Raw genomic sequence first — 26,582 nt, forward strand, 5'->3', positions numbered from 1 at the left:
CTCTTATCCTCTTCAATGGTTTTGGATAAAATTCAGCCTCTTTCATTAAACTTAGATATAAACAAGAGGGATTGGAAAATTTAATTGACACATAATTTCTCTAGTGGAAGAAGAGATGAATAGAGCTCTCACCCAGGCATGTGGGGGGCGGGCAAGGGAGAAGGGGCCAGGGCCCAGATCATCCAAAAACTGTGTCACCAATCCCTAAATCCCGAAAACTGACTCAGTGTCAAAAAAGGTATTGGTCTATAATATATCTATAGTTCAATTTTTTTTTTCAATAAATTGTAGATCACCTTAGAAAGCTGATATTTACTCCTGTTTTTTCTTTTCCATTTCCTAGAGAAGAAGACGATCCTTCCCACTGTGCCGTTCCTATCTCAACCTCCCTCATTAAGCAAATAGCCACTAAGATACACCCTGAAGGCACAGTTAATCAGATCCTTGACGAATTCTATGGGCCAGAAAAGTCCCTTCAACCCATGTGGCCCTATAATAAAAAGGATTCTGACAGGTAATGTTCTCCAGTAATCTTTTTCTACAAACACTTCTCAATATTAATAAATAAATGACCATTCACCAAAATGTTAGATACCATAAAAGAAGGTTTTTAAAGATTGATTGATTTGAGAGAGAGAGAGAGAGTGAGAGAGGGCAAGCAAGGGGAGGGGTAGAGGGAGAGGGAGAGAGAGAGAATCTCAAGCAGACTCCCCGCTGAGCGTGGAGCCTGACATGGGGCTCCATCCTAGGACTCTGAGATCATGACCTGAGCTGAAATTGAGTCAGCCACTTAACTGACTGAGCCACCAGGCGCCCCAAAAGGTGTTTTAAAAAGAAGATATTTGCATGCATATATCAGAATATGACCTTTTATCATCTGGGTAGATGTATTTTATGGACTGCTTTACTCATAATTTAGAACATAATTGCATGAGAAGTTTCTCCTGAATGCAAATTCAGCATTGAATGATTCTAGTGTGAAGAGGTGTCATACAAGAGCATTGTGTGTCTGGAATCCTTAAACATATTTCATTAATACTGAAGTCATCGTATTTCATTGAGTCTCTTGGATGTGGTATTTGGAACAGGAATGAACAGCTGAGTCAGTGGGATAGCCCAATGCGAGTGAAGCTGTCAGTCTGGAAGCCATATGTTAGAACCTTGTTGGTAGAGCTTCTACCCTGGGCCCTGCTTATCAATCAGTCCAAGTGGGACCTCTGGCTGTTTGAAGGAGAGAAGATTGTTCTGCAGGTTCCTGCTGGCAAAATTATTATCCCTCCTAATTTTCAGGTACTGTAACTTTTTTTTAGCTAATATGAATTCTTTTCTTTCAACAACTAGCCTTTATTCTGAGGTCGCATTTATATTCCTAACAGAATCAGTTGTAGAAAACTGTCCTCTTAGATGCATATGTAAGGGGTATGGAATGTTCTTTGATATTCAAAGACCTCTCAGATGTCTTTTTTTTTTCCCCATCAGCAGTAGTCATGCTTGAGTTATCATTAAATTTGATAACTGTACTAGTTACAGTTTCATTTTCATTGTGTACAGGATATTTGACAAGCATTAGGATTGGCCTACTCAGGGTATGTTAAGGATATAGAGCCATATTCTCTGCTAACCCACTCCCTAGGTAGACTGGTGGTTCTTACAGAAAATCTCAGAGATCTGCAAGGTGGGTAAAATTGAGGATTTCTGAGCAACTATTTCTGTCAGGGCCCCTTTTCCCTTATAGGTGGACCTAGATGTCCATAATCATGGATGTCCACCCAATTGTTGATAAGAACAATATGGAGTCATTACGGGCATTGGCGGCGGGTGGGGGGGGACCCTAATGTAAAACAGAATTTCACAGCAAGACTATATTCCATCACAAGAGAACTTTCTTGATAAGGCTAACCCATTTCAAGAAAGCACATAAATCTGTAAGAAAATAGAATGCAAGGAACTCCTAACTGTTTTCCTGGTGGGGAACAGTTGGAGAGTCCTTTTTTTGAGCTCTAGTTCATGAACATCTTTATTCAATTGCATTTTTCCTGTGTGGTTTTTTTTTTTTTTTAAATAATCAGATGATGTTACCTTATGGAATTGGAATGTTGACCTACATGTACCTAAGGTTGCATATTATTCTTTAGTCAAATGAAATGAAACCCTCCGTTTTTAAGTCTTTGTTATTTATAGGGGAGCCACAGTTTGGGTTGGGGTTTTTTTTTCCTTCCATAAATATGAATTCCATTGTGAATCCAAGAAAACATTTCTCTGAGAACTAAAATAAAATGTATGTTGCCATTACAAAAACAAAAACAAAACTCACAAAGGGATTTGGTTGCCTAAGTAGACTTATTATATAATATAAAAAACTTCCTGTGAATTGAGGTAAAACTGTCAAAGTTAAGAAAAATACTTTATAATTGAGGCATTATTTTTCCAGGAGGCTTTTCAAATTGGAATATACTGGGCAAATACAAACACTGTGCACAAGTCAGTAGCGATTAAACTGGTCCATAACCTGACGTCTCCAAAGTGGAAAGATGGAGGTAATGGTGAGGTTGTATCATTGGACGAAGAAGGTTTTGTTGATGCTGAAATAAGACTTGGTGCTTTCCCAGGACATCAGAAGGTAGGATCAAAGTCTGTGTGGCTCAGGGGGAATAGCGTGCCATCTCTTCAACCTGTTTAATATGAGTCTACCCTTTTCTTTTTAGTCCCTTTTTGGCATCACATGCTCTAGACAATTTATAACAGTGAAACATGTGATTTCTTAGACCTCTCTGTTTCACAGGGTTTTGTTTTGTTTTTTCCTTTACCAGTGATAAAAGCCATGTCACATAATTTATCCAATAACCGCTCTGTTTCAGAACACTCAGCAGTCACTTGATTGATCGTATGTGGGTGAAAAAATGAACTTATTCCAAAATATCAACAAATTATGCTTGGCCTCCTTTTCTTAGAGCGGGAAGTAGAGTTGCTAACATTCTGAGCGCTGAGTGAAAGGACAAACCTCCCATAGCAAAGGTTATGTTCCTGGAAAGGGCATCATGAGCAACATCAACTCTGATCCTCCCATAGAACCTAGGGTTATGAGGGAGTTCTGTTCCTGAACAGAGAAATGGTACCCAGGATGATATGAATACAGAAAACCTACTTCATCAGTTATTTAACTAAATACAAACGGTGTATGATTTTCAGCATCAATCTTTTCTAAAGTCTATGAAAAGCAATTAAGTTGAGTAATACAGTAACAAATCACATTAACCTGTGTGTACGGCAGCACAATATCATCGTGTCCCGTGTTGAGCTCTCACGCTGTACTTCATACTATCTTCGTTATCTTAACCCTCCCAAATCAGAAGAAGAAGGGCTACTTCATCAGAGTAGCACGATTCAGAATGACCCTTCTCTGAGGAGAAGTTAGATTTTGACAGGCATCTTTGAAGAGCTTCTTGAAAAAAAGTTAGTGTCATTTGGTAACTTTTTAAAAATAAATTTCTCTGATACAAAGAAGTTGGTTTCTCTTCGGTATTCAAGGCTGGTATCCATTTCCTCAGAGTTGTCTGGGCAACACATGTTTATGCACTGCTGGCCAAAAGACTGTAACATGGATGTAAATGGCAAAGAGCTGTAAGCGTGAATCACCCAAAGCTGAAGACTTGTAAGTTGAGATCGACCATCAAAACCTGGAAAAGAATGTCACAGTACACAGTCTAACACCCAATACTTCCAGCACCTCACAAAGTGGCCACAGCAAGTGCTGAATAAATGTGAATGAATGAACAGACTGTTGGAAAATATATTATTATATATATTTGTAACTCCTTTTTCTTTCCTAGCGATTCTCAAACTTTTTAGTCCCAGGACCCCTTTACTCTCTCCAAAATCATTGCAGACCTCTAAAACCCTTTTGTTTATGTGGGTTTTAGCCATTGATACCCATCAAACTAGAAATTAATACAAAAACTTTAGAATGCAAGAAGACACAAACATACATTCTGTTTGCCATGACAGCGATCACATCATAGGTCGTATAACCCCTGGAAAACTCCACTGTACACTCATTAGAGAATTAGAGTGGAGAAGACAATAGCATCTTGGTATTATGATGAAAATAGTTTTGACCTTTGGACCCCCTAAAAGGATCTCAAAAGACTCCCCCACACACATACCAGGGTCCCAGGCCACACTTTGAGAACTGCTATCCTGACATTACCACTTACTAAGTGGGGATCGTTAGGCAACGAGTATCTTCTCTGAACACCTGTCCCTCATAAAGCGCGGTAAGGGAATGAGAAGATATGTGGAGGTTAAGAGCAGTACCTTAGAATCAGACTGCATGGTTTCCAATCCCAACTGTCTTTATGACCGTGGGCAAGTTACTTAACCTCTTTAAGCCTCACTTCCCTCTTCCATAAAATGGGGCTAAGAATAGCTGCCCCATGTGGGTTTTGTGAGGATTCTGTGAGTTAAAACGCATCAATACTGACAACAGGCAGCATGCAAGAAAGCAACATAGGAGGTCCAGTCCTTGTTTTCTTTTGTTTTGTTTTATCGTCATCACTGTTAAAGTTCTCAGAACGCCCAGTGGTCCGCACTAGGCCTTTGGCAAGGTAGCTGCTGGGATGAGCATGAGGAAAAGGGGGAGGAATGCTTAACTGAATTCTTTATGTTGAAAAGATGAGTGACATCTGTTTACATAAAAGTGTTTACAAATAAATATTTTGTGAGGGAATTGGTTAAATAGCTTGAAAACAAGTCTCCATCACTCTACCATAGCAGCAGAAAGAACTGGTTCACTGGGATACCCTGTTGCAAATAGTGACCCTTTTAGGGGCGGGGATATTTTTGAGACTGAGGGGGGACTCCGATAAATACTCTGGAACAAAAGGTAAAATTGGTACTATCCTGGGCAAACCGATAGATAAAATGGCCTTTTAAAAATAAGAAATTTGTATATGCCATGTAATATTTTTTGCCTTAATGTATTTTATAAAAATTATTCTTTCCTCAATTGTCTTGCAGTTATGTCAGTTCTGCATTTCCTCCATGGTACAGCAGGGCATACAAATTATTCAGATTGAAGACAAGACTATAATAATCAATAATATGCCATATCAAATATTCTTCAAACCGCAGTTATCTGTCTCCAAATCCCACTCTGGAAAGGAGGTAAGCGGTTCATAACCTGACTGATTTGTCTTCAGTTTTGATACATTAGCAATAAGTAAGATTAATTTTTTAGCCTAGAAAAAATAAAAAAACTAACACCGAATACAGGTAAAAAGAAATTTACTTGTTACTGAATGAAAACCATGGATGTCCTGGGCAGCGCTTCCAAGGTAATTAATGAGCAGAAATCCTACAAAAGCAGCGGATCCTGACACACGGCCGGATTAGTGCCTCCGGCACCCCATCTGCTCAGGGCTGCAGCACACACTTCTAGCACGCTTGCTAACCCAGAGCCCCAACAGCAGGGACACGAGCCTGAGGACTGGCCCCTGGGTCTCAGGGAAAAGAACATCTGCCTCCCAGGCTGCGGGCCGAGAGGAGCCATGTGGTCAGAAGGCTGGGCCCCAATGGAGCCAGGGATTTGGGAGCACTGAGTTCTCTGCCCACGAGGAGAGTAACTGTGAAAATGTACCAGCTCATTTATGTGGCCACCTCACTGGCAGAATATGCAGAAAAGGAATCCAAGAAGGGTTTTTGACTCACTTCTTTATACAATTAAAATGATCACTTGTATTTTGAGGGAGAAATGAGATCTTTTCAAAGGACTTAAACACATAATATGCTAAGTGGTCTGCTATTGTTTTATGCTATTGAAACTATCACACAGGAACCTATTTTCTTTCTTTACCTCTGTCTGCATTTATTTTTATCCCTTTCAGCTCCTAAAAATTACATTAGAACAGTAAAATGGGATGAAAGTCTTACTCTTCTAAGCTTACAGTGCATTATGGTATTTCCAAAAATGTCAGAATAATAGAATTTCATCTTGGTTCATCAAAGTATTGATAGGATACGTGACCAGAAATACCCAGCTGGGACAGAGAGGTCAACAATGTTTGCATTTTAGGTGAGGATTTGGCCAGAGAATGAGCATGTGAGCGGATAATTCTCCTGCTTCTCCCCCGCTACAGTTTTCTGAGACACTGGGTCAGGGCTTTCCACGCTGACATTTCCTTATCTGAAAATAGGCATAATTTCACACTGCTTGCAGGTTTTGGGTGGCGACTAAATGAGGTAATATGAGTAAAAAGGCTCGACACCCAGGAAATGGTAGTAGCCAGCAGGAGCCACACCACCAGCATCGCAATGACCTGATTTGCCTCGGCTTCCTGGAGACCAGGGGAAGGCCCACGTTCTTCTGGGCAGCTGAGGAGTGTCCCCTTTTTCAACCCCACCCTGCTTCAGGCAGGTGTGCGAACTTTCTTAAAGACACATGCTAACCCCTAGCCTCTCAGGGGAGACCGTGTGGGACAGTGGGAAAACCACCGAACAGGAAGCAGGAAGCCGGGCGCCGGCAGGGCTTTGCCACCTCACCACCTCTGTGATGTTGGACAAGTCGTCAGCTCTCTGGGAAGCAGCTTCCTCAGATATGAAAGAGGAGTTTTAAATAAAGTATCTCTCAAGGTCCTTTTTAAGGCTGAAATCCCGAGACTCTCTACCGTGCCACAAACCCTGTGGAATTTCAACCGACGGTTGGGATCAGAGTTTCCTCCTCCCTCAGGATAAGTCGTACACGAAAATTGTCTTCTATGCTCCCAGTCCATCAGCTCTCTTCTTCCCAAGGCCCCGCAGGGCTCAGGGCTCACCCTTTCGGTTCGGCCATCCCTATCCAAGAGGACTCCCTCCCCAACACGTGGCATGTCTACCCTTACGACATCTGGATTTTTGCAGTACCGGGGGGCCATTGAGGACTTTGCATCACCTTCTAAATCACCCCGGCCTTATCAAGTCTCATTATGTCTAGGAAAGCAGACCCTGCTCCCACTGCTTGTAATAGGCTCATTAGGGTTTTCTCGTGGGACTGGGATTCTAACTTGCCTGTGACCCCCACCTGCCTACCTCCTGAGAAGCCATGGTTATGGTTTCTTAGAAGCTGTGCCTTCGGGCGCCTGGGTGGCTCAGTTGGTGAAGCGACTGCCTTCAGCTCAGGTCATGATCCTGGAGTCCCGGGATCGAGTCCCGCATCGGGCTCCCTGCTCGGCGGGGAGCCTGCTTCTCCCTCTGACCCTCCCCCCTCTCATGTGCTCTCTGGCTCTCTCATTCTCTCTGTCTCAAATAAATAAATAGAATCTTTAAAAAAAAAAAGAAGAAGCTGTGCCTTCAAAAGCTTAGCTTCTCTCCATTGGTGTAGCCACTGTGCTATCTTGGCATTGTCTTTTTCTTTTTTTCAGTATTTTCACGTTCCAGACAGTGCTACTTTCAGCATTTGCCCGGGGGGAGAGCAGCCTGCTGTGAAATCCAGCTCCCTTCCTTGCTGGGACTTAATGCCTGATATCAGCCAGTCACCGCTGGACACATCCCTGCTTCAGAAACAGATCTTGCTGGCCTTTTCTCCCTCGGCAGGTGCCGCCGGCTCCCATTGCTGGAGCCTGCCGGCCATAGTTAGACAAGAATTTCCCAGACAGAGTGTAGCAGTGCCCTTTGGAAACTGCGGAGGAAATGGCTTCTGCACCAGGTACATCCGTGTGAACGCCCTTCTTTGCTTGTCGCTGCGGCTCTTCATCCAGGTGCCCTGCTCCCTGGATGTAAAACTAGGTTTTACTTTTATTTTTAATGGCTTCTAGACATTGTATGCATTGGGCATATGTTGTGATCACGTGTGACTTGTCCTGGTGTACTACTGATGAGATTTTTCCCTAGTGCTGACGCAGCTTATCCTGGGGGGGGGGGGTATGATAGTGTTTGTCCCACAGATTAGTGGCAATACATTGCAAGGAAAAGATCGCCTTCTGTGAGGACTTCTTAGCCTCTGTCAAGGGTTAAAATATGAGGGAGGCCAAGTTGGAAAACGCTTTTCCTTTCCCATATTTTACATTGACTTCAAAATGGAATTTTTCTTTAAAAGTCATTAAGAGCGATAACTTAGATAAATACAAGTCACAGAAGACTCTGTTCTGTGGTTGTTCCTGCACGCAAGTTGCTCCAATTACCCATTACCAATTATGCAAATAACAACCACAGAATCAAGCCGGAGACATGTAATGGTTTGTTCATACTGGACTTTTAGTTTGTGGTTGTTTTGCATGCAATACGTCCCTTCTGGAGCTGTCAGGAATAACTTATTTATGGTATATGTAAAAAGTACAAAAGAAAACATATCGTGATCTTACCAGAGGTGCCTTCTTCTCGTGATTGAGAATTTACGGACTTTGAGACTTTAGCTCTCCTAACTTTTTGATGTCTACAGAGATTTCTAGTAGTCCTAGTTTAAAAGATAACTTCCTAACTCATGTTATCCATAATAGTAAGGCCCTGTTCCCTACATACATCCCTTCTTCTTTCACAGCATTCAGAAATATCCCTCATTTTATAAACACTTTTCATCTCTGATCCTGGACAGGAGTGGTTATATTTATATTCTGGCTGGAGAAGTTAAGTGTGGGGAGTTTAAGGAAGCATTTTTGAAAGTGATGTGAACCTATGTCGAGAAAACAAAATTTATTTTTAAAACTGAAAGACAAAATCTTAAATAAGATTGCATTTGGGAATGATGTTTAAAATTCTAAGAATTGTAAGACATGATTTTATTAATATAATTTAATCTTATCTGTGAATACTAAACTAGATATTAGATTGAAACTACCATATGTTAGTCCTGGCCCCTAGCTTTCTTGGCTAGCAAGAAGAAATTCTCTGAGGTTGGCTTGCCCCGGCTCTTTCAAAATTAGGCTGGGAAAAGAACTTTGGTATGTATCCAAGGACTGCACTCTGCCAGTGAATTCACTTCCTACAGCCCCATCTCCTCCTGTCTCTCTCCTCCCCTCACTCTACAATGCACGTTGGATGGTGTTATTAAGATGATTTCCCCAAATGCTAACGGACAGCTCACTTTGGCATTTCAGGCAAATACTATCTTTGGGAAGGACTCACACTGGTGAGCAGGATAAATGGCAAATGAGAAATTCTTCAACGCATTGTCAACTCCTCTTCATCCGTGTAAACTGAGGGCCCCATTTGGCAAATAACCGATTCCTTTGGTTAATTTGATCAGTCCATGCAATTTAAACTGCAGAGAGGATTTTTTTTTCCTGTTTTGATATGAAATATTGTTTGGTCGTCTGTGGTGTGAACTGGAAAGTTTCTGTCTCTCCATTGCAGGGCAGCCTGTGCCCACACAGCCGTTTTTCCAGTGCCAATTAAGACCGCTTTGCCCTTGGTGGTCTAAGTGGAGATCATGTAAAGTACGGTGATGTTGTGAATATTGACAGCGGGCGTTATGAGCCTGCCTACCTTTAGAATATAAAAAGAGCAAGCACCCAGATTCTCTAGCATTCCTTCTAAAAGTGCATCAGCTCCTCTTATGCCAAAACTTACCAGGCACTGCTGAGGAAGAAGGCACTCCAGGTGAAGAGGAAAGCAGGGTAGGAGGCAGGGTTAGTGCAAGGTTGGCTCTAATTCTCTCTAATTGGTAGACGTTATGTTTTTCCCCTTTTAAATAATTTTTTACGTCTTTGAATATTTTATGATAATCATATGTTAATGTTGTGAAAAAAATCGGTAAAGCTATAATTAGCATATGACAGTTAATGGATGAGAGGGTGGCCTCCTTTCTCTGGAAACATTTCCTCTGGTGGATAAAAGAGAAGGCATTGTAGAGTGGTGAATATTACAAATCTGAATAAATATGGACCAGGAGAGTAAGCATTCATTTTTTTCTAAAGCACTTCTGTCATTTGATCTGATTTCATTCTAGGGCAGTAGCACTGACATATCAAGAACACTTTGGAGTGACTTACTTAACCCTCTCAGAAGACCCTAGTCCTCGAATAATTTTCCACAACAGATGTCCAGTAACAATCCTTATAAAGGAAAACATTAAAGGTATATTTTATAGCATTGAATTTAAATCATATAAAACCTATATTCTTTGCGGAGGTTTTTAATTCAGTAGCTACCCGTGATCCTGTGAAGAATGTTTAAATAAAAGTATCATTCAGGGGCACCTGGGTGGCTCAGTCATTAGGCATCTGCCTACGGCTCAGGTCATGAACCTGGGATCCAGCCCCGCATCGGGCTCCCTGCTCGACGGGAGGCCTCCTTCTCCCTCTCCCACTCCCCCTGCTTGTGTTCCTTCTCTCGCTGTGTCTCTCTCTCTCTCTGTCAAATAAATAAATAAAATCTTTAAAAAAAAAAAAGTATCATTCATCCCTCTTCAAGAAGTTTCCCCTGCCGCATTATGTTTAATATCCCTTTGTCCTTGTCTTCAAGGCCTAAGTCTGCATATGCCTTTTTTTTTTTATTTCAGATATTCCAAAGTTTGAGGTTTATTGCAGAAGAATTCCTTCTGAGTGCTCAATTCATCATGAACTATATCATCAGATTTCCAGTTATCCAGACTGTAAGACCAAAGACTTACTTCCCAGCCTCTTCCTGAGAGTGGAATCTCTGGAGGACGTAACAACGGAGTGGAGTGATGCTGTCGACATCAACAACCAGGGGACACAGGTCAGTGAGCCACGCGTCTTCCTGCCATGGCCCAGACACAGATTCCCTTTTCTAAGGGTTCCATGCTTATCTATTTTTGAACAGTTTTCCAAACGCTGCACTTCTTGTCTCTGTGAGGACGCATGTGTATCCATTTTTACGTCCTCATTTGGTTATAAATTCTCCAATACAAGTCTGTATCTCCAAAATGTACTTACAACTGTTAACCAGCATGGAGCACTTGGTAAAGGCAAGCCCCTGTTGGGTCTAATCCAAGGTCAAAAAGGAAATACAATTGTTAGACTTCTCTATGTAGAGGGTAGTCCTACTGTCCAGATTTTAGGAAAATCATAATGCCAACCCTAGATTCGTCCCCTCTTTTGAAAGTTTCAAAACTTAATCTAAAAATATACATATTTTTGCTGAAAGTACATAACAGTCTGCAAATATAAGTACAGTTTAAAAACCCTGAACAGATAAATGTCCCGATTTGTCTGTCTTACTCTCCGTGTTGGTGGTGGTTTATTTTTATTGAAAATGGCATATGATCCCAGCATTTCATTTCTGCAGTACTGAAAATTTGCCAAGGTTAGGTGTATGACTAAAAACACACACTGTCGTGCAGCCCTCCCCGCTCTCTAGTCCGTCATCACCGACAGGAAACTGTCCTCCCCAGCCTCCCTCCACTCAGCCCCCGGGGACTACTGCTGTCCTTGGTGTCTCTGAGCTTGGCAGGTTCGAGGCACCTCGTGTGAGTGGAACCACACCACACTTGTCCTGTCGTGCTGGCTAGTTTCACGCAGCCTAGTTAGTGTCTTCGGTGTTTGTCCATGCTGCGGCGTGCGTCGCCGCTTCCTTCCATTTTAGGGCTGAGTGATCTACGCTGTACTTTGTTACGGTTCTTTCACACCTGGTCGTTCATTTGTAGGTCCCATTTACTGTAATGGTTACAAGACACCTATTAAATGTATAAATATATTTACCGTAATAACAGTTATCATTTAATAATCGCTTACTGTACGTCAGGCATCGTGCTGAACACTTTGCATTCATTCCTCTCTAACCCTGCCGTAGCCTTACACGACAGGACGATGATCTTCACGTTACACAAGTGAAAACTGAGACCTCCAGAAGTAGCACAGCCTAATTCCCTTGTGTTATAAGAGAAGGAACTGGGGTGTGATCCACACCTGCCTGACTCCAAAGCACTGCTCCATATCGCTGTGCTATGAATCCTACTTCCCTGCCTGGGATTCCTGAACTCCCTCTTCCCCAGCTGGCACATTCTTTCTCATCTCCCAAGAGATTCTCTCTCTTCCCCTCACTGCAAAGTCTCCTCCCCACTACCAGCCCCTCCACATGTTCATATAACATTTGCAACATTTAATTGCATTTCTTTCTTTTTTTTTTTTTAAGATTTTATTTATTTGAGAGAGAGAGCAAGCGAGCCCAAGTGGGGGAGAGGAGGGAGGAGAGGAGCAGAGAGAGAAGCAGACTCCCCGCTGAACAGGGAGCCCGATGTGGGGCTGGATCCCAGGACCCCAACTGACTGAGCCACCCAGGTGCCCCTGCAATTATTTCTTTAAGTGATTTCCTACCAAGTTAGAATTCCTGGTGGTCAGATACCTGCCTTATTCATCCTCAGCCCGCGGCAGAGTGCCTGTCAGCACCCTAAGAGTAAATATCAAATCAGTGAATGAATGAATGAATGAGAAGATGAGATTAGGCGAGAGAGATGGTGTGAAGGAAGGAAAGAGAGCCCCAGGTCTAACCTTGGGAAAGGCCAGCGAGTCAGTGCAGGGCAGCAAAAGAGACGGAGAGGAAGAGGCAGAGGGGTAGGGGGCAGACAGAGCCTCTGGAGGACAAAGTTTACAGGCTGTCAAAAGGTGGAAAGAGGGAAGCAAGGTAGCAAGTGGAAATGACAAGTTCAGAGTGAGTGGAAGGGAGGGAGTGGAGGAACATGTGAGAATTGTTTCTGGTCTCCGTGCTGCAGGGGCGGAGTCAGTCAAGGAGAAGTGGGGAGGACAGTGAGGAGCGGCCGGGGAGGCAAGTCCAAGGCCCAGGGAGTGTAGTTGTGCTGGAACAGGAGGACCTCGTAGAAAAGAGGTGGGGATGGACATAGGTTAGGGAGAGCTGTTTGGAGAGAGGGGCCGGGAAAGTGAGTGTGAATTGACCCTCCGAGGACTTAAGTTTATTGTGAAGTATGGAGTAAATCATCCACTAAGAGGGAGAGGGAAAGGGCTGGGGGTCTGGGGAGAGAAGTAGCTGCGGACACAGACGAAGGATGTGGCCAGGGACAGGTGCAGGACTAGCCAGGGGCCCCAGTCACCTTGGAGACCTGCATTCGTAGTGGCCCCAATTACAGGGGAGCGGTTTCTGTCAGCAGTACTCACTGGCTGCACACTGAAAACCTGCTGGATCTGCGCAGCCCCAGGAGACGCTCCTAGTCTCATTAACGTACAAAATAAAGATTGCAAGCTGCCCAAGGGTTCCTGAACTCCTCTGCATCGGTTTGAAGATTTTTCAAACCTTGCTTGCTTCTGTAGGTCTAGGGAATTCTTGACAATAGGCATTCTGCCTGCCAAACCTTATTTCAGGGATTCCCATTCACTCTAAATTTCCTCAAACCTTTGTAGTCACAGATACTTCAAAGCTAGGAGGAGTACTCTTTCCAACACCCTTATCATCCCTGGTCTGAGGACCCAGCAAAGGCTCATGTTCCCATTAATCTTGGAGGAGCTGTGTGCCATATGTCCCGCAGACCATGGCTCACTTCCTACTCTGCAGGAAGATTTGTTTCAGACCCTCACCAACATCTCCTCGGTAATACACCACGGCATGTAAATCACCGGGGAGCGAAGGGCGCTATGTCCTCTGATGAAAGGAAGCAGCCCTTCTATAGAAGTGAGTTTGTCTTCCAGGAGCCTTTCCTCAGCCCTGGGTCTGAGCCCCGTGATGCAAATTTCAAAGCTGACCTTAAAAAAGCAGGATAAAAGCACCGTAAAATCCCCAATCTGCCTCAAGGAAGACAACTCCTTTAGCTCTTGCCAGTGATCGGCCCTCGCCTCAGCTCTGGAAATAGGACAGTGTCATGTCATATAATTTCAAAATGGAATATGACAGGGAACATTCAGAAAGTAAGTTTATAATCACACAAAGAGGTATTCTTTGGCTCAGGAGTTATTGGGAAGGCCTGATAGCACGTAGGCCACAAAATTCTGACCGTTTTTGGAGGGGGCTTTCCTGGGTCGTGTTAGTAGCTCACACCTGCTAGAAGACATCCCCTGCTTGCTCACCAGAGGCCCTGAAGCAGCAGCTGGTGCTCTTATCCTGAACTTTACAGTGGGTGGGAGCCTGACTCCAGGGGAAAACATCTCTAGATTCTGAACACATAAGTAAAGACATAAAAAATGAGCTTTCGTTGAGCATTTTAAGTCACAGTTTTGATCCCATCAGGAAAACAGTTTAGAATCCTGCCTAGTTTATGGGACTGCAGTTTCCGATAATCAGAAACCTTATTTTCGTCAGCGCTAGGCAGTATTTTTTTGAATAAAAAGGTAACAAAGAAAACGTAGCTGCCGTTTAACTAACGCAAACACTGAGAAGCATGCGTCAGTCACCAATCGACAAATACTTACTGAGTCTCTAATACGTGCCAGACGCTGTCACTTGCTAGTGGGACCATGTGAAATACAGTGAACGGGAGGGAACGCTGCCCTTGCACTTGGGAGATGCCACGTGGGGGAGACAGATAATAAGCCAGCGCTCCCCAGGCTGTCGTATTGTGAACTCTGGAAGCAACTGCAAAGGGCAGGTCAGTTGTCCTGCTAGGATGTACAGCAGACGAGCTTGAGAGGCCAAGGAGTACCTCTCCAGTAAGAGACCTTGCATCTCTGCCTTCAAGTTGAACAGGCATGAAGTAGACAAGAAAGTGGGAGATTTTTCTCGGCGGAAAGAGCAACATGTTTGAAGCTTCGGTGCTCAGAGAGGGAGCCTGGTCGCTTTGGGGATCTAAATGCCAGTGTGGCCAGAGTGCCAGATAAAGGAAAAGGGGGCAGGAGGGGGACTAGTGAGGCAGTTCAAGGCCAAACCCAGCCAGATTCAGTATCTGCAACCAAGGATTTGGGTTTTTATCTTAAGAGCCATGGGAAGTCTTTGACTTGTTATGAAAAGCAATTTCTGAGCCATTGAAACAGCAAAGAAGAATGAGCAGTTTGCACCCCAGATGGTTTGCAGGTGCGTTTTCTTCTAAAAAGATCCAGTAAATTCTCATAATCTTTGACACTTAGCAGAAGTGTTCCATGGAGTCAGTGTCACCAGGATTTTCTTCTCCGTGTGTGTGTGGAAGATGGGGAGTAACAGTCCTTCATGTTTCTGTAGCTCTCTACCATTTACAAAGTGCCCGCATATCCACAGTCTCCATTCTTTCGTTCATTTATTCGGCAAGCTTTAATTGAGGAACTATCCAGGGCCAAACCCTTTGCCCCGAACAAGGCCTTACTCCTGCTCCGAGGACCTGAGCATAAGTAAATAAATGCAGTCAAGTGGAGTAAGTCCCAAGACAGAGCCTTTGATCACAGCAAAAATTCTAGGATCGTTAGGGCAATAATTTTTCTGTTTATTTTCCTGATGAGAGGTTTGAGGCTTAAAGAGTAATCAGCTAGGTGGTTTATAACTAAGCAGGATCAGGCTGGAACCGGGATCTGCCCACATGTGACCCAGTCTTGTTTTTCCTGTACCAAACAGAGGTCCCTGTCTGTCCTTTGGAGTCCAGCCCTGGCTACAGATATTGCTACCTGAAGGTTCATGAAAGCACAGGTTAGAAGAGCTTTTCTACTTTCCCCTCTATGCAGGGCAAGAGTCCCTCCCATGCCATCTCCCCTCAGTGTTCTGGCTCGGGCTTATTCCAGCAGTGACTATAGGAAAGTTTCTGCTCGTGTCGAGCTGAAAACCCTCCCTCCGTGGCACCCACTCATTCATCCTTGTTTTACCCTCTGGGGCATCACAGACTGTTTACTTCCCCTCTAATATAGCAACACTACAATTATTTGAAGGCCACCTCAACATCTTCTCTAAGTATTCCCTTATCCAGGCCAAGCATTTCTGGTTCCTTGAATCATTCCTTCAGTAAATGTGATTTCCAGACCCATCACCACAGTTACCCTTGTCTGAATACACTAGTGTGTTATGTTCCCTTTTAAAAATCTGGCAGCGAGAATTATACATAGTATTCCAAATGTGGTCTAACCAGCTATTACCTCCCTATGCTTCCATTAATAAAGTAGAAGATTGAGTTAGCTTTTTATTAACAAGTTCAGACTGTTTGTTATTATTGAACTTGTGGTCAACCACATCCCCCAGGTCTTTATCATATGACTCGCTGTACAGTTGACTTTTTGAACCCAGGGACAGGACTTTGCATTTATCCCCCCAAAATTAAATCTTGTTGCTATTGGCCTAGTCCAGCTTGTTGAAATCCCTTAAAAAAAATTTGTGATGCTGTCATCCAACATATTAAGTATCCTTGGTAGCTTTATGTCATCTATAGATGTGGTAAGCACGCGTTCTACGTGTTCGTCCAAGTCATTAATAAATATGTCGAACAGGACAAGTCCAAGGTCTCCATGCTGTGGTGAATCGCTAGATACCTCCCTAACGCGTGGCTTCAGGCATCCACTAATGCATCAAAGTGCACGGTCATCTAGCCCACATTTCTTAAATAAGAAAACGCATCTGAAAGCTTTTTTTAAGCCATACTATATAAGATGTTTCTTATCTTATTTACAAGGTTATCATAAGACACTTTGCTAAGTGCCCTGATTAACCAGGACTCAAGTATGTAATCAGTCCACTTGGTGCAGATCAGACAGAGGTAATAACCCTGAGCACTAATGCTTAAAGAGCATGTAGTCATTTTCCGACATACCTTCAGCCTCCATCCAGGAATCTTTACGTAGAAAAAAAGTTACCAACCCAAGGGAGTATCTGATTTATAAAACGTGCAGTAAAGACATTTTGACTTTTTGCTTACTTCACTCGCCTTCCCCTACATCCGATATCAAGGCCAGAACAGATACCAGCAAGTTGGTACCCACTTCAGAACATCAGCCAAGTGCCCTGGTCTAGAGTCTTCTGTGTGTTTACAGTTTGTTCCAGCCGAGTCACACCTGCTCTTAAAGATACTTGGGAGTAAGGATTTCCCTAAATATTTTTCAGAATTATACCCAGAGTATCACTGTTTTGTTTTCGCCCTTATCCAGCCTTTTCTCATTTTAGAAACTGATCATTTTGGAAATTCATCTCCCTTCTTTTCCTCTCTAGGAGATCGAATCTCATTGCTTTCGCTACCAACTGTCATCCAGTCACTCTCAGATCTGTCTCTGGCCCCTGCATCTCTCCTGAGCTCCAAGTCAGTGTTCTTCACCAGACATCTCCGCCTGAAACTCACAAACTCCTCAAACCCAGCATGTCTGAAACCAAGTGATCATTTTCCATTCCCCAAGCCAGCTCTCTTAAGAGTCGCTACTCCCCAGTATACAAACCTTAAATAATATTTAGGTAAATTTGTATTGAATTCCTGCTTTATGTCAAGCACTCTACAAATACTATCATTAGTCCCTGCCACATCCCTTGAAGGTAGATGCTACCTAAAGCCCAGGGAGGTCACCTTGCACAAAGCAAGTGGCCTGGGATCCAAGCTCCAACTGTCCAGCTTCTGAGCCTATATTTTTCCTACTGCACCCCAGTGCCTTCCCCCGCACACATCCTGTAAATCACCAGCTTCTGGCAGAAATTCCTCAAAAATGTCTCTGGATCTGCCCCTTTTCTCTGTGACCATGGTCTACTTCTGGCCTTTTATCCATCATCCCTCTCCCAGAGTTTGGCAATAGCCCCTCAAAGGACCTCTCTGTTGTCAGCCTCATCACCTCCAACTCTGTCTCCACAACTACCACCCAAGTGATTACTAAAACACAGAGTCCAGCCCACAGGAGGCTCTCCAGGCCACTACTCTGCTTAAAACAGACCACCACCTGAGACCAACCAGGCTGCATCTCACTCCCGTATTCCCTCCACAGGTGAGGGGTCAGGTCCATAGCACATACACAGATCTCTTCTTCCCTTCAAAGCCTAAGTCTTGACTTCATCCATATCATGGTTTTCCTTCCTCAGATATTTTCTTACAAGCCACTCCATCTAGAGGTAGAAGTAGTACCTTTTCAATTTATTCCTTCCCAAAATAGGGAGTAAAAATTTTTATGAAAAATGAATGTTAGCCAAAGGTCAGAACAAATAGAATGGCTGATTGACTTATCTGCAGATCTATTAATGGAGGCTGAGTATCTGCCCCCCACAAGCTGGAGAACCCAGGAAAACCATAGGTGTAATTCAGTGCGGGTCCAAAGGCCCGAGAACCAAGGGAGCTGATGGTATAAATTCACCAGGAGAAGTTGAAATGAGATGTCCTAGCTCAACAGTGAGGCAGGGGGAAAGGGGGCAAATGGTTCCTTCCTCTCCCTTTTGTTCTATCCAGGCCCTCTACAGACTGGATGTTGCCCCCAACACACACATTGGAGAAGGCAGTCTACGGAGCCCACTGATTGAGATGCTAATCCCATCCAGAAACATCCTCACAGACACCTCCAGAAATAATGCTTAACCTGGGCACCCTCTGGCCAATCAGGTTGACACAAAATTACTTATCACAAAAAGAAAGTAAAAATCTGAGGTGGGAGCACCAGGAGTCAAGTAGAAGAAAGAGAACCGGAAAGGGAAGAGGCCCAGCAAGGTGTATCCTGTGTCTGCTGTAGCCCAGGTGGAGAGGAAACCAGTAAAATATTGGAGGAGGGGAGCGCAGAAGGAGTTTTAATAACAGTCGTACCTGTTACTGAAGTCTCCCTCAGCTGCAGTGCTGGGATGCTTTATAACTCCCTCCAGATTATCCCTGGACTGCCACAGAGAGCCTACAGGGAAAAAGAGGGAGACAGGGGAAGAGAGACTTTCAGGAATTTACCCTTTTATTTCCTGTGTCCCCTTGTAACTTATTAACTTAGTAAAATTAAACTGGTATCATTTTTTAAAATATTGTTTACTGGACATAAATCTAATAAGCAATCATTTTAATAAGGATAACTGGATATGTTAGAAAAGCACAAATTATTTTAAAGTGTTTCTTACTTATAATCGTAGTAGAAGACAACATAGTAGGTGGAGGGCAGGACATAGGCCTGGGATGGTGTTCCATCCCACACGCAGGAGAGAAAGTCTTACTGATCAGAGTATCCAACACAGATACAAAGGGCAAAACACAGAGTATCCTCCAAGGGTTTAGTGGTCAGGGCAGCAAATCTACGATATGTTGCCCAATAGCCCCCCACACTCCCCCCCACACCAGTATGAAGTGAAGAAAGAACAAACACCCGATGCTGGCGCTGATCAGGACTGGCTAGCTCACTGGGCAGTAACAAACAGCTCAGCAACAACAGAAAACCCCCCTCGGTCATCAGTCATGTCACCGTCCCTTTTCCCACACGTGGAACAAACAAATTGCCTCCCCAGCGTTCTATCCAGTCACCACATCCCACTGGAAATCCAGTACTTCGGAACGACTCTCTGAGTCTGCACGTTGACTCCTTTCATCTGGAGGGCTGTGAGCTCATGTCCTCCTCCCTTTCCCCCCATTTTACAAGAAGCATAACCATTATAAGCCCTCCAGAATGGAAAGGGGAAGAATGAGAGACATAATGGCAGCCCCTCATCCATGACAATTCGGAAAATTTTCTGAGCACGTAATTGTGGGGTTTCTACCCTGGAGCAAGGTCTAGTCTCTGAGCCCTGTTTCTACTCTTGGAACTGCTTTCTTACCATTTTTCTTCTAGTCCCTGGCTCTACCCTCAAGAGATCTTCCTCTGTCACATCTGAAGCTCGTATTATTGAGTCTCAAGCAATCACAGTCTTTTAGTCAAGGCTTGTGAGTTTATTGGGCAGTAGTCATTTCCCAAGAACTATTTGATTCCAGAGAATTCATGAACTGACAACCACATCCATGGTCCTTTTCAAGGCATATTTCTGTGCTATCTTGTTTCTTTGCCTCTCTCTAGATTTAAGAGAGCTTCTGTGGCAAACTTACACTTTTAAGCTAAACTTTCTTCTGAGTCACTTTAACAATTGATGAGGTTTTAACAGTGAGCGTGATGCCTATATGTAACCCTAGGGCAGAGTATTAATCTGCCTTCATATTCACTAAACTTTGGTCTCTTGATGTTTGAGGTTTAAAAGCATTTCTAGCCTTGCAAGGCCCTGAATTTCTGGAATCTCTCTATTCTCTTTCATTTTTATTTGCAAACTGGCCAATTGTTTCCTGAGCTCATCTCTTCTTTAGAATACATTGCCAGAGACAGCCAATAGCAGCCAACACACACTACTAATGTTTTGTTTCCAAACCTCATCTTCTGGAGGCACAAATGGATTAGGTTTATAATCTGCCCATAATCAGGTAATCCCAGACAACAGTCTTACTAAATGTCTGCTACTTCATAACATGAATTGCCACTTTAATATCTTTCAATATCAATTCCTACTGCCTGACCATTAAGCCAAGGACTCCTATTTTAGGTTTTTGCTGGAACCCTACTTCTAGTACCGATATCTATATTATATTAGTTAGTATAAGCTAAGTTATGCTGCCTCTCAGAATCCTAGCATTTACTTCTTGCTCATGCTTTGTGCCTAGGGAGTTCTGTTCTACATGGTCACTCAGGGATACAGGTTGGTGGAGTCTCCATCACCTTCTGTCTGCCCCACTGTAAAAAGCCACCCCAAAACCTAGAGGCTTGAAAATGATTAACGTCTCATGAGTCTGAAGGTTTGTTTGGGTGATTTTTCTGCAGGATGAGCCTGGGATCACTCATGCAGCCACATTCGGTTGGAAGTTGGCAGAGGGAGGATTTCAGCTGGAGAGTCTGGGCATCTCTCTCACCATGTGGTCTTTCCTCTGTAGGGAGGCTAAACCAGACTCCCTCACATGGTTGGCAGGAGGGCAAACCCCAGGAAGCAAGCTTCATCAGGCTTCTTGCCTCGTGTTTGCTGATACTCCATCAGCTGATGGCAGTCACAGCCAAGCTCTGGATCAGCAGAAGGGACAAAGCAAGGGCCTGGAAGCTGGGTGTGCAGCTCCTTGCCTGTATAACACTCTGCCACAACCAGCTAGACCAGGAGTCAGCCAGTTTTTTCTTCAAAAAGTTTCTTCTTTTTCTTCAGTAAGCATTTTAGGCTTTAGAGACAATATGTAAATAAGTGAGCATAGCTATTATCCCCATAAAACTTAATTTACAATTAACAGGCTGTGGATTGGATTTGTCCTGCCACTGATCTAGAACATAAAGCCTGTATTCGGCCTCTGCAGCAGGAGAAGACGACTAGCTCTTTTATGCTTTGGCTCAGAAGTAACACTTGTCAATTCTGTCTTTAGCTCTTTGACCAGAACTTAGTCACGTGGCCATACCTAAACCGCAAGGGGGTGAGGAGTATACTCCTGTTCTGTGCCTGGAAGGAGATAGGTATGGGGGGACACTAGAAGTCTCTACCGCAGGAACCATGTTGAGATGATATCCATTCAGATCTTGATTGCATACCAGGTGCTGGTTATAAGTACTGAAGAAAATGGAACCAAAACCATTGCCCTCATGAGTTATACAGAGATCATCATGATGATTAATATATGAAGAGGGAGAAGCAAGTTACTCATCTCTGCCCTGGAACTATTAGTTACTATTACCTCATCATTTGTGTACTTGGCTTTTTCACCAGCTAAGCTGAGAGCAGTTTGAGGGTATGATTAGATCTTTTTGGTCCCTGGGGCACCTGGGTGGCTCAGTCGGTTAAGCATCTGACTCTTGATTTCTGCTCAGGTCACGATTTCAGGGTCGTGTAATGATCTCGGGGTCATGAGATCAAGCCCCGCATCAGGCTCCCTACTCAGCAGGGGGTCTGCTTCTCTCTCCCTCTTTGTCTGCTCCCCCCCTTGTGTGCTCTCTCTCTCCCCCCAAAATAAATAAATAAATCTTAAAAAAAAAAAAAAAAAAAAGGATCTTCCCCATCCCTAATACAGTGCCTTGCTTTTTGTAGGTGCACTTTAAGTATCAAATAACTGGTTGAATGACTAAATGACCAAACCGTCAAAACAAAATAAGGATTAATTTTAAAACTTCTGTGGGAACCTAGGTGCAGGTGCCTAATTTCTCTGGCAGTTAGATACCTAACTCCCTAATCCCTAGAGCTGCCACTGTACAAAATGCTTGGCATTGTGAGCTGTTTCTCTACCTGTGAAAAGAGATATGAACTAAAAGTCCATGTTTCTTCCATTCTAGTGGTGAGTGAAAGGAACACCCAGCAAAATTTTTCTCCATAGTCCAGATTTTTGACGAGAAGTAGTACCTTGAAGATTTAGGTCCACTTGCTTGTTTCAGAGTCCCTTGGGCAGTTAACAAAAAACATCAGCTTGACCTATCTTTACTATCTTAGAAGGAACTAGTATCCTTTCTCATTTCATAATGCCTAAGGATGACTTTGAGTTTGAACACAGCAATAAATATTTCCCTTTTTGATCCTCTCCCTCCCTCCTTTGAGGGTTGATAGTTCTCTCCTAAAACCCTGGGACATGCACTGAAGTTACAGTCACTGAGAGAGGGAAATACAGATGGGAGGGAGCACAGGGCCTTAGAAAGGTTTGTGCCAAATGAATAATCCCACATCTATAAGCCTAGTAAAAAAAAAAGCAGTTGACTTGGGGCGCCTGGGTGGCTCAGTCAGTACTCTTGATTTCTGCTCAGTTCATGATCTCAGGGCCATGGGATGGAGCCCCACGCCGAGCCCCACTTCAGGCTCCACGCTCAGCAGGGAGTCTGCGTCTGTCCCTGTCCCTCTGCCCTTCCCCCTCTCACATCATGCATTCTCTCTCTCTCTCAGATAAATAATCTTTTTTAAAAAAGCAGTTGACTTACTTTGTATATCATACAAAATAATAAATGTGAATGTTTCTGAAATAATACCTGTTTTGTTTTAGACTCATGAGCTGAGCCATTCCAGATTTTGTCCTAGTCAAGTTCAATTTTTTTTTAAAGATTTTATTTATATTTCTGAGAGAGAGAGCGTGAGCACGAGTTGGGTGAGAGGCAGAGAGAGAAGCAGGCTTTCCACTGAGCAGGGAGCCCAGTGTGGGGCTCGATCCCAGGACTCCAGGATCATGACGTGAGCCAAAGGCAGACGCTTAACCGACTGAGCCACCCAGGCGCCCCAAGTTCAGTTTTTACCTTAGAACAGATAAGGCAAATTCAGGATACAGGGTCTTTAGAAACATATTTTTGCAAAACAATCCATTTGGGAAACACGTCCATAGAGAACAGACTCTACTCCTGCCATCAAACTGACAATCTAGTCATTGGGTCAGGTGTATAAACAGGTGACTGTGATGCAAACAATACAGATTTGTGACCAAACAGAAATATGGTTAAAGTACTTTAGGGACGTCAGAGTAAGTATCAAGCTGAGGAAAGGAATAAGAAACCTAGAGAGTACCTTCATGGAGAAAGGTATCCTTAAGGAGTATGGGCAAAGGTACACAGGATCTGGAAAGGACCCGTGTGGGGAGGGGCGCAGGGGTGCCAAGTGGCAGACAAGGGCCTAAGCTAAAGCAGTGGCCATGGGATGGAAGAGAAGGCACTAGGGGAGGGGCCTGCGGAGGGGGAGCATCTGAGGGCCACCACACTGCAGGAGCTGAGCGGGAGACGTGATGGCCAGCCGCACGGCCCAGGGTGCTGCACGCAGTCAGGATTTCTGAAGGAGGCGCCCTCGTGCACGAAAGAAGCCCAGTGACATTGAAGTCACGTCCCAGTTTGAGCCTGTGACTCTCTTCCTGCGGTTCTGTGTACTCTCTCTCCGGTTCCTCCGCATACGGTCAGAATTAAGAGTACATTCATTCCCTGTCAGGCAGGCACCGAGCTCTGTTCCTTCATCCAGGAATTTTCAGCCTTCTTTTATTTACTGTCCTAGCAATAATAAAGGGCCCAGACTTGGACTGAACTGATACTGCAAGTTACCAAAATCAACATTCCCAAACACAGGAGGTTCTTGCCCCTACTCTCAGGTAGTGCTGGCTGTAAACATGATGTTCTTGGAGTTGTTTTTCAAACAGTTCTGTTCTGCTTTCAGATATTTATCCATTTAAGCAACCTATTTAATGCTAAAAGGACATCTGTTACTGCTGGCCTGGCACCTGGCTTCTGAGATGGAAGTTTTCTGGGGCTTAGTCCACCTTCCCGTGGAAGAAAAATTCATTTTGACTCCAGGCAAATGAAGTTATCTGACATTATTGTTACAAGTTATGTGAGGGACTGAGGGGCCTTGAGAGGATTATGGCATGGTAGGTTTTCTGGTACGTTTCTGTGTCCCCAGGATAGAAGGGCATCCTCATGGTAGTAAGTCAACACTCAAGAGTCTGAAAGTTTTTTGCATGTTGCATTTCAAGTCCTGAGTTTCAGGGGATTATTTTCCACAGAGATTCATATGCACACATAAAGCCAGCCCATGGCTGGGCTCCAGCCCACACAGAGCTATTTGCCAATTCCGAAGAAGCAGAGAATGAAGACACTCATGCCCTGTCATCCATCATTGTTTTTTGCTCTGAACCTTACAGCTGGATATTGAAAAATCTGGATTTGATCTTTCTTTCTTTTTTGTTTGTTTTTTTTTTTTTTCAAGTCAGCTGAATAGCCTACACACATAGATATAAAGAAATATAACCAGCAAGTGTTTGTGGCATCGAATCAGAACTTAAGACATTTGAAGGCAACCATTTCAGTAGTGTTTCTTACTTCTTTTTAATCAGATTTTGAATATTCTTCTCACAGGTTGTGTTCCTGACTGGCTTTGGCTATGTATATGTGGACATTGTCCTCCAGTGTGGCACGGTCTTCGTCACTGTGGCCCCAGAAGGAAAAGTGGGACCTAGTTTAACCGCTACCAATAGGTAGGAATAATTGTTATCCCAGTGACAGTATGGTAAGCTTTCCCTTTATAAAGTCATAAACCTGCTATTTATCATTCTTTATCATCTCTATATACACATTATAGCTTTTGGTGAATTATTATGTAATCCATAAGGATATGGTTATTAGCATTAAATCATACCTATAAAAAGTAGCAATATATTATCTTCTTTGGTACCCCTTCCGGTGGTAAGTTTAACAAACTGATTTACAAACTAAGACATGCATCTTAGAATTATATATTAGTTAGACACTGGGGAGGGTATGTGGTCTGGTAAGCGCTGTGAATTGTGCAAGACTGTTGAATCTCAGATCTGTACCTCTGAAACAAATAATGCAATATATGTTAAGAAAAAAAAAAAAGAAGAAGATAGCAGGAGGGGAAGAATGAGGGGGGCGAAATCGGAGGGGTAGACGAACCATGAGAGACGATGGACTCTGAAAAACAAACTGAGGGTTCTAGAGGGGAGGGGGGTGGGAGGATGGGTTAGCCCGGTGATGGGTATTAAAGAGGGCACGTTCTGCATGGAGCACTGGGTGTTATGCACAAACAATGAATCAGGGAACACTACATCTGAAACTAATGATGTAATGTATGGTGATTAACATAACAATAAAAAATAAATCCAGAAAAAAAAAAGAATTATATATTAGCATTAGCATGAAATGCAAATTAATACTTCTGTATCCAGTTGACAACCTAGTAATTAGTAATCTGACTTAGCAATTAGAGCTGCATCAAAAATAAACTCACCTCTTATTTAGAGTGTTGCCATCAGGTCTTACACTCATGAACCAAAGAGTTAATATGCATAATTTAAAGGAACTCCCGTAATCCAGTAGGAATAGTATGGAGCTAGCCCCTCTTTCTAAAAGAAGAGGCACATGCATGACCAGGAAATTCTAGGAAGAGAAAATATAAGTAATCAAAGAAATGCAAATTTAAGTAAGATATTACCAAAGTAATGATGTGCCGTCATATACAGTTCAAGTGGAAGTGTAAACTGTTGCCACTTTCTGGAAAGCACTTGAGCAACATGTATTAAGAGCTTTAAAATCCCTTTGGCCTGGGGGTGCCTGGGTGGCTCAGTCAGTTAGGTGTCCAACTCTTGATCTCAGCTCAGGTCTTAATCTCAGGGTCGTGAATTTAAGCCCCGCGTTTGGCTCCATGCTGGGCTGACTCCACACTAGGCGTGGAGCCTACTTAAGAAAAAAAAAATCCCTTTGGCTTGGAAACTCCACTTTTATTTTCTTTTTTAAGATTTTTTTTACTTATTCGAGAGAGCGCGTGAGTGCATGCGTGCGTGCATGAGCCTGGGGGAGGGGCAGAGGCAGAGGGAGAAGCAGACTCCCCGCTGAGCAGGGACCCTGACATGGGGGCTCGATCCCAGGACCCTGAGCCGAAGGCAGACACTCAGCCGACTGAGCCACCCAGGTGCCCCTTGGAAACTCCACTTTTAAGAATTCTCAGAGTTTAAGGGTCAAAGCAGTGGTGAGAGAAGTGGGCTAAGACAGAGAGAGATTTATCATATTGCCACTTAGAGTGGCAAAATATTTCGAGCACAAATGCCCAGCAGTAGGGGAACAGATGGTACATAAATGGTATATCCACAGAAAAAAGGTTTACAGGCTTTCAGTGGAATAGAAAAATGCATGTGATAAATCTAAGATAAAGCAAACAGAATATAAAATTGAATATACAAATATGACCAGTCCTGTATCATACACACACAAACACCCCCACACACACATAAATACTTCTCTGCTCACACATGCTCACACACACATGCACAGAAAACATTCCTAGAACTAAAACTCAAAAGAAGGAACCAAATTTTTAATAGATGCAGGGGTTATAAGTGATTATCTAATAATTTTCTGCATTTTAATTTT

At 43.4% G+C, this 26,582-nt stretch overlaps 1 protein-coding gene across 2 annotated transcripts in view; it reads left to right on the forward strand.

The window, feature by feature from the left end:
- Positions 1-26,582, forward strand: part of VPS13B (vacuolar protein sorting 13 homolog B) — a 762,353-nt gene that overhangs the window by 710,804 nt on the left and 24,967 nt on the right. For both annotated transcript variants that reach the window (XM_021688693.1, XM_021688692.1), the window contains 8 exons: positions 344-514; positions 1,089-1,290; positions 2,432-2,620; positions 5,017-5,163; positions 7,395-7,678; positions 9,917-10,044; positions 10,469-10,668; positions 24,552-24,670. In XM_021688693.1, the coding sequence (XP_021544368.1) occupies positions 344-514; positions 1,089-1,290; positions 2,432-2,620; positions 5,017-5,163; positions 7,395-7,678; positions 9,917-10,044; positions 10,469-10,668; positions 24,552-24,670 (1,440 nt within the window). The remainder of the gene's footprint in view (positions 1-343; positions 515-1,088; positions 1,291-2,431; positions 2,621-5,016; positions 5,164-7,394; positions 7,679-9,916; positions 10,045-10,468; positions 10,669-24,551; positions 24,671-26,582) is intronic.

The sequence above is a fragment of the Neomonachus schauinslandi genome, chromosome 4 (assembly GCF_002201575.2).
Source record: "Neomonachus schauinslandi chromosome 4, ASM220157v2, whole genome shotgun sequence".
Lineage (NCBI taxonomy): Eukaryota > Metazoa > Chordata > Mammalia > Carnivora > Phocidae > Neomonachus > Neomonachus schauinslandi.